The 8907-nt window shown below is 38.1% G+C and overlaps 1 protein-coding gene across 1 annotated transcript; it reads right to left on the reverse strand.

Annotated features, from left to right (window-relative positions):
• Positions 1 to 220: 220 nt before the first annotated feature.
• Positions 221 to 8673, reverse strand: slc50a1 (solute carrier family 50 member 1). Its single transcript, XM_046846926.1, has 6 exons — positions 8454 to 8673; positions 5886 to 5963; positions 5630 to 5753; positions 4843 to 5004; positions 2856 to 2975; positions 221 to 2177 (listed from the first exon to the last, which is right to left on the reverse strand). The coding sequence occupies exons 1-6, from the start codon at positions 8519 to 8521 to the stop codon at positions 2073 to 2075; spliced, it is 657 nt and encodes a 218-aa protein (XP_046702882.1). The 5' UTR covers positions 8522 to 8673; the 3' UTR covers positions 221 to 2072.
• Between the last annotated feature and the right edge of the window lie 234 nt (positions 8674 to 8907).

Consider the following 8907-nt stretch of genomic DNA (forward strand, 5'->3'; position numbering starts at 1 on the left):
TCAGGGTGTGTTCATGCTTGCTGCAGCCCAAACCAAACACACCAGATAACATTATTTATGGAGCATGGGTGTGTCGAAGAGAAACTGCAGCAAAAAAACTGGCAAGCAAGCGTTTTAAACGGTTCTGCTATATATATATATATATATATATATATATATATATATATATATATATATATATATATATATATATATATATATATATTGCATTCCACATTTATTTACAATTTGCTCTTATAATTCCCCTCACTCTTCTGGGAAAATGTTCCACTGGATTAGGGAGTTGCTTATGGATATTTGTGTTCATCAGCCACAAGGGTATTATGAAAGGCAGGTACTGATGTACGTTAGCGTTCAGCAGTCTTCGTTACAATTCATCCCAAAGGTGTTCAGTAGGGATGAGACCAGAGCTCTACAGAAGCCCACTCAAGATCTTCCTCTCCATAGCATGTAAACTAGATCTTCAAGGAGCTTACTTTGTGCACTGGGGCATTGCTGGTACAGGTTTGGGTTTCTGAATTCAAGTAAATGCAAAAATGTATTAGAGCGCATTTAAAGACTTTGTGGTAACAGTTTGGAAAATAACCACATACAGCAGGAAAGTTCAGGTGACCCAAATATAATACGCAAATAAATATTTTGCCAATATAGTGTGTGTATGTGTATTTATAATTTTATTTAAATTTTTTTTTGCTTTATGCAAATGTATGTTTTTTATTAGTGATACCAAACTCAACACAGAGTATTAACACAAAATATTCTTGTAAACGTTTTCAATTATGTTGCTTTTAAATTGGGTAAATCATCTGGACACCAAACAGAACTTTTGCTGTTTCCGCACGGACGGTTTTAATTGCCGCACGTTTGCATCATGGCGGAGTTTGGTGCTTGATTTGAGACTTGACGCATCAGTAAAACAAATGTTTAGCAATTAAAAGTTATGTAAGGATGTCATAAATAAATGTGTTGCATAAAAAGTTTTAATTTCGCCTCTTTTCTATTTATCTATTTGCTTATTAATAGGCCATAGGTGGTTATTTCCCAAACTGTTTCCACATAATTAGTACACAATTGTATTAGATGTCTTTGGATGCAGTAGCAGACATTTTTTTTCTACACTTGAACCAGGAGACCCAAACCTTTTTCAACATGACAATATCCCTGGGTGCAAAGTAAAGATATGTTTTACATATCTTGTTACAAACCTCTGACCTCAACCCGAATGAATTAGAACGCTGGCTGCCCCCCAGGACTCCTCGCACTACATCAGTACCTGACTTAACTAACACATTCGTTGTGCCTGAATGATTAAAAAAGTCCACTAGCACCCACCAACATCTAATGGAACATCTGCCCAGAAGAGTGGAGATTAGCATAACGGCAAATAGCAAATAATGGTAATGGTCAAGTGTCACAAGCTTTTGTGCATATAGTGTATGTATATGTATATGCACATGTTATTGTAGCTCAGTACATAACATACTATACAACAACTATACAATTATCACCTTAAGGCATTTACAGGATTAGAAAATAGAGATAAATTGGCAAATTAATAGTGCATGTTTGTATAAAACAATAGCCTTCAGGAAAACTTCAGGATGCCAAAATCTAATCTGCAATTCCATTTAATTGCTCTTATCTGTTAGCAAAACACTCTTGAGGTGTCATTTTTAAATCCAAACGTCAAATATGGTTTGGGGAACTTTCCCCGTAGTCTGATTTTTAAATTGGGGTCACGGTGTGAACAAACACCCCAAAGCATTTAAGGGTTAATTTGAATGGTAGTGGAACTGAGAGAAAGCCTGGAGTTGAACTTAATATCATACCAGCGGAATACTATAACCGCCGACTTATTTCTCTCTGGATTGTTTGAATTCTGCTGATAGCAATATCGTGTGCAGACGAAAAAAACCTTCTATGTAAATGGTCTAAGGACAAGGTCAAGGAAGTGATGTAAGGTCAAGGAAGTGATGTAAGGTCAAGGAAGTGATGTAAGAGGTGACTGGAGATTTGGCTTTGATTGGCCTAGGAAATGTGGCTAAGGCACTTGGTGACTTAAATCGATCTGCTTAGATCTGTAAGGATTTGTAGGACGGCTTGTCTTGAGTAGAGTTGAATAACCAGAAGAGGAGGAACCGGATGAGACTTGTTGCAATACCAGGTGTATTAGGCACCTGAGAAAAAAAAAAGAGAGAGAAAGAGATTAAATATTTCAGGTATCGCAAAACTATTTGAGTCCATTTAACTTCTTAAACTCCAACTTCACTCCATTAGTTACATCACATTCTCCTTCATTTTGGAATTAACCGTTCAGTTCCCTATAGTTATTAGTGGAGTAACCGTGCACAAAGCAAACTCTATGAAGATATATGAAGACTCTATGGAGAAGATATCTCCTGTTATGGAGCTCTGAACTCAACCCTATTGAACATCTGAAAAAAAACACATACTACACTTATGACCAGGAGTCTGCAAACTTTTGCCAATGTAGTGTACCTTCATGGAGATGGCTTTGTGCACAGGAGCATTGTCCTGCTGGGTCTCCTAGTTCAAGCGAATGGGAAATTTAATGCTACCACATCCAAAGACGTCTTTTCGAGTCATGTGCCTCGAAATTTGTGGTAACAATTTGGGGAAGAACCACAAATGGCTGGGAAAGTCAGGTGTCCAAATTGTGTACACCAGAAAGCAATTTCATTTAGAGTTACATAAGTAACACGAGATGAATAAATTGGACCGCTGACCTCACAGAAACGATGTTCCCCGAGGAACAGAACGCCGAGTTCTTCATCTCGTTTACGCTTGCTGAGGGGCACGTTACTGTGATTTATGTAGGTGTGTTTCCTCCTTACCATAATATAGTAATCCCCTAGCTGGAGGCCATACAGGGTCCAGGAGGTGGATGTAAAGAAGGTGGCGACAGTGAGGGAGAAGGACAAACGCTCCACTGAACGAGTGCGTATTATATCCAGCTGGAAGAGAGACAGAACATAACAGACTCAAATCTGTTTATTGCCTCTAAGATTTCTAATGTTGAAGGGTTATATGTGTGTTTCAGCATCGAGCACGTAGGTACAGAGTGAGAGACCGAGACACACCATTTCCCAGCACATGGATACTCACACATTTGACATGAAAAACAGGAAGAAACAAGAAGAAAGACAGGAAACTAACCATAGCTTTTGTGTAGACTGAGCAATGGATCAAAACACACACTCACTCACACACACACAACAACAAAGAAAAAAAGACAGAAAAAAGACGTACACACAAAGACAGAAAAGCTGTTTAGCAACAATACTTTTTTTTTCGTGTCTGCTCTGTTCCTTTGCCAACCAATCAGCAGAAACAGTATTGCTCTTATGACACTAATCCATACTGGAAATCCATAATTTTTGAGGGAAAAATGCTTCATTTTTGAATTGTAGCTGTAAGAAATTTTTTTGCTTAAAAATAATAGTAATGTGTATAAAAAAATAAAAATAAAAAGTCAATAAAGCACACACTGAACTAGTTTAAAACAAGTGTGTGAACATAAAGAGCATTTACACACATTTATAAAGAAAAATGATCTGCATGCAACACACACCTGGTCCTTATAAAATGGTGGTGCCATATGGCAGGTATTCACAATAATTCATTTTTTTTTCTTTCTCTTTATGATTCAGCAAATTCAGATTAGCTGTAAACCAGTGAGTCGAAAGTAAAGCACACTGAAAAAAGAAAGTGCTCACAAACTCGTCAGGATGGGTATGACAGATTGCCGTTCTATTCAAAGGGCTTATTTCATAGCAGTCGTGTTCATCTTTAAAAAAATTTAAATAAAACAAACACTTCGTTTTTTAGATTTGCTATCGGTGGGGTGTATCAGAATCAGGTTCTTCCACAGGCTAAGACTAAACATCTACAGTTGGAGAGCAGGTACAGGTTTAAAAAAAAAGGTAAATACGTATAACACTGCGATGCTGACGTTTGTTTCTAATCTTTGATTTTTGGGTTGGTCTGGGTTTGAAAATATTCCATTGCATGGTCATCATCATTCCACCAGAGATGATACTGTAATTTCAAAGAAGCTTTCTTCAAACAAAAAATACTATATGGACAAAAGCACTGGGACACCTGACTTTTCCATCCCTATGTGGTTCATGTCAAAACTGTGACCCCAAAGTCGGAGTCACACGATTGTATATTTCCTTGACTTCAACCAGGAGACCCAAACCTGTTCCAGCATCACTATGTGCCACTACACAAATCCAGCTCTATGAAGATATGCTTGACATGGGTTGCTGTGGAAGATCTTAAGTGGCCTGCTTTATAATGAACATCTTTGAGATAATTTGGAACGTTGACTGCACCCCAGGCCTTCTCACCTCACCTACATCAGTACCTGACTTCACTAACACCCTTAGGGCTGAATAAATGCTGGGTGCAAACGGGAACTAAATGTGGAATGGTATATTCAAAAGGCACATATGAATCTTATTGTCAGGTGTCCACAACCTTTTGTCCATACAGAGTACAGACAATTTCACAAAATGTGTCTGTTTTGAATTTTATATATTATTATATAAATGTTCTCATAATAAATTTTTATAATTTTTTGTTTTATCAACATGTGCACAGCATATGGGAACGTCCTAAAACATCCCAGCTGTTGCTTAGGGAATGCCAAGACTGTGCAAATCTGTCATCGATGATACTTTGAAGTGTGATTTTTTTTTTTTTTAACGTTTCAGTCGGTGAACAATTCCACACGCCTCATTTCATAGTTTGATGTCTTCACTATTCAAACATGTGGAAGAGGCCGAAGAGACCTGTGCGGATGTGATGTGTGCTTACCAGGTCGGCGAGCGGCGACAGGTACATGGTGATTGTGAAGACGCTGCAGGCCAGGCCGAGGTGCGAAAGCTGAATGCTTCCCGGGGGAACGATCATGCTGAAATACACCCACGAGACACACAGCAAGCACACCATGCCCAGTGTCTGCACAAACACATTCCTCTGAGACAGACACACACCCCACACACACAAAGAGATAATCCAAAATTAATTTTAACGCTATTTAAATCTGTACTTAACACCCACCCCACATATACACTACATGGACAAAAGTTTGTGGACACCATAAAACTGTTATGTGCTTTTTGATCATTCCATGTTGTATCTCCGGGTAGATGTGCCACTAGATTTTGGAGTGTGCTCGTGGAGAATTGAGCTCATTCAGCCTTAATCGTTAGTAAATTCAGATACTGATGTATAGTGAGGAGCCCTGTGCTGAGTCAGAGTTTTATACCAGACCACTCAAGATCTTCCACTCCAACCAATGTAAACCATATCTATATAGAACTGGAAGATATTTAATGCAACAGCATCTAAGGAAATATGCAATTGTGTGGCTCCATCTTTATGGTAACAGTTTGAGGAAGAACCACATATAGCTGGAAAAGTCAGGTGTCCCATTACTTTTGTCCATACAGTCTATGGCATGTTTTGTAAAATGCCATATAATTGTTTATATGGTCGCAATGCTTTACTTATAAACAACAGCAAACTTGCCAGGTATTTTATTTTTAAATGTTTTGAAAGATTGGCTATTATTTTTGGCTCCAGATCGTATTTCACCCACCTTCTCTTTGGCGTAATGGAAGTAGGTGAAAATATACAGACACTGCAGAGAGGCGCCGATGGAATTAACGAGCATCACGGTGCCATCGTTTTTCAGCACACCATAGTACAGCCAGCCTAAATTACTGAACGCGTACAGAGATGTACAGAAGCATGTTAGGTTATCAGCTCATATGCAAAAAAAAAAAAACTGGCGTGTTCACATTTGAGAGGAAAATAATGCATCAATTCCTATGTATACATTTGCATGCACTCACTTTAAGCACGTGGTGAGGAAAGGCAGGAACTGGACGCTATCGGCACTTTGAGTGGCTCGCATTTTCTTCAGGTCGGTCCTGTGAAACAGAACACTGTGTATGAGTTCAGGAATACACCCTGGTTGGGATGCATATACATCGCAGGGCACCATGCACCTACAAATCACCCACTCATTTACTCCTAGCGGCAATTTAGCATAATCTGGGTGGTGGTGGGAAACCCAGTAACTCGCAGACATGAGGAGAACACGAATGAGAGATCTTGAGGTTAGGATTGAACCGAAGACCACGAGGCTACAGTATTATGAAGCAAGAAATGATCTTGGTAACAGTCTATAAAGCCCTGAAGTCCCTTCCGGCGTCATGAATACATAAACAGCTGTCTACAAAAACATTCCAATGCACCAAATCAAATTTTACTGCTGCTGGTTGAACCGTTTTCATCCTCCACTGCTTGAAAATTGAATTCGAATCGTTCCTGAAAGGTTACAGACGAGTCGCCGCAAAATCTTTGATCCGCAAAAAAAAAAAAATTATTAAAAGCTTCACATCAAACCAATAAATTACTGGAATGGTCCTTCAAATGCCAGTGATTCCCCCAAAGAAAAAATGACAAGTGCTAGCATAAAATTAGCGTATATAAAAAAGACATACTAAAAGTAAGGCTTGAGATAAACACAGTAAAAAGATTACAAACAGCATCAACTCAACCTCAGGATGTTGGGATTGAGGGAAAAAAAAAACGACATGGATGCTAGAATTCATACTGGAATTGTGTTTATGGATGCTTTGAATCAACTAATATTGGCTGAAGTAAGCTAATCTGTGGCTAATAATCTCCTCAGAGAGCTGCAGTAAAAAGAAGATTGCCTGCTGAACTGTCCCCTTCAAATGATACAAAATTACACAAATATATTTAAAAAACAAAATTATATAATCCCAAGATAAACCTGTAAACCCGGTTCATGATAGGATTCAACTGTAAATTGAAAGCGTTCTCTCTGTGAGGAAACTAATGCTAACAAATTGAATCCAAAATGCTTTCTTAGAAAACATACAGCGTAGGTATTGTGGTATTGTGCAAAATGTAAAATCATTCATTTTAGACACAAAATTACTGATAGATTTTAAAATTCGCTTCACATTTGAAATACTAATTATAAAATAAATAGAAGTGACGACAAATATTTGATGGTAAATATAGCTAATCTAATCTACAGTGCCTGCCAGTAATCTGGAAATGCCTGGTCTTTTACGTTTTTTCAAGAGACTTTTCCTTTTGTATACGCAACAATCTAGCGAATTAAACAGTAAATACACATTAACCAACAAATATATAACTGTAAAGATTTTCCACTTTATTTTCATTGAAAAATCCTCTCTCAGCATAAATAACAGCTTAACACAATCTTGAAATTAGCAGTTCTTTTCTCCAAACCCTCAGCTGAAATACTTTGCTATGCCTCTTGGAAAACTTGCCAAAGGTGTGCTTCACTAGTTTTAGTACGACCTTGCGATCCAGGTTATCCCATAGCAGTTCAGTAGGATTTAGGTGTGGTGACTGGACAGGTTATTCCATGATAGACAGCTGACTGTTTGCTCTCTAAATACAGAGCTTGAACATCTGCTTTGGGTCATTGTTTAGTTGTATGGTGAAGTTGGTTCCAGGCCACAGTACTGTGCAAAGGTTTTAGGCAGGTGTGAATACATGCTGTGAAGTCAGAATATAAAAAAATATATATGTTTATTTACATTAATGTCCAAAATGTAAAATGAGGTGAAAATCAATATTTTGGTGTGGACACCCTTCTGGCTTTCAAATCTTACACTTGCACAAAGTCGAAGGATTTTGTAGGTGTATGATTAACCAGTTTATACTAAGAAGGTGCTAATGATCATCAGTTCTATATGTAGGTAGAAACACGGTCATTAACTCAAATAGAAACGGCTGTGAGGAACCTTAAACCTGAGTGAGGAACAGCCAAACTCTGCTACTAAGGTGAGCTTGTGGAAGATGATTTCATGTCACAGGTCAGTCACCATGGCAAGACTGAACACAAAAACGAGACACAAGTTAGAAACGAGGAAAGCTGGAGACAAAGACGCAGTGTTTTGGCCAAGGAAACTTGCAGAACATAAAAGACATCATACTTTCTATCCTTCAGCATTGGAAAGACGTGACAGAAACTGGTGAGTGGAGCGTTACACATCAACATACATTTGATCTAAACTGTAATTACTGTAATTGTCTAAGGTGACAGTTTGATCAATTTACATTACCTAGTTTGTTGTATATAAACAAAAGGAACATACATGTGTCTCTCCAAAACCATAACTTTTCAACAGTCCTGGAAAAGGAAGCATCTATTGTTAGTCTATTATCAGGAATTTATAGTTTATCATTGATGCCAATATACCAATAATATTAATAATTGCTTTTTTAAATGTGTTTAATAGGTAGGAATAATTAACAACATTATTGTGCAATTGTGTCTGCCTTGCGTGTAAAACTTATTCAATTGTAAAAATGTACACTTCCTGACAGTGGAGAATAACGTGGCAGCTTACAGTCCTGTAGAGAACATGCCGATGGTGAACACGATGCACGCCCATGATAACAACTGCAGAAAATCCATAGAACGGGAACAAAACGTGTCCTTCACCAATAATTATCGCACACTTTTTCTATGTATTTTTTTTTTAACTTCTAAAGCTACAGGCACAGTTGACGTCTACACTCTGTATTTCCGTGTTTGTATTCTGGAGGCTGCGTACTCCTACGCGCGGATTGGTTACCGAACCAGGAAATAACACAGAGAAGCAGCCAATGGGGAACTAGTTTGTCAACCTGACGTGTCTCAGCAGATCTCTGTTTGACCAGACGAGCAAAAAGAAAACGTGAAGACTCGTGTGTTGTTTCCTGGTGTTTTTTGTTTTTCTTTTTGTTTTTTAAAACTATCAACTTTTTCATTTACTGTAGCAGGGCAACCCTGAAAGTAGTTCCGGCTGCAATTCAACGTGT

Source organism: Silurus meridionalis, chromosome 4, assembly GCF_014805685.1.
Source record: "Silurus meridionalis isolate SWU-2019-XX chromosome 4, ASM1480568v1, whole genome shotgun sequence".
Classification (NCBI taxonomy): Eukaryota; Metazoa; Chordata; class Actinopteri; order Siluriformes; family Siluridae; genus Silurus; species Silurus meridionalis.

What these genes read in the sequence shown, in the direction of transcription:
- slc50a1 (XM_046846926.1), bottom strand. Translation starts at nt 8,521, where the DNA reads ATGGATTTTCTGCAGTTGTTATCATGGGCGTGCATCGTGTTCACCATC. An exon ending in GGCATGTTCTCTACAGGACT is followed by an intron (nt 5,964 to 8,453) that starts GTAAGCTGCCAC and finishes TCTGTTTCACAG; the next exon opens with GACCGACCTGAAGAAAATGC. An exon ending in TCCATTACGCCAAAGAGAAG is followed by an intron (nt 5,005 to 5,629) that starts GTGGGTGAAATA and finishes TGTCTGTCTCAG; the next exon opens with AGGAATGTGTTTGTGCAGAC.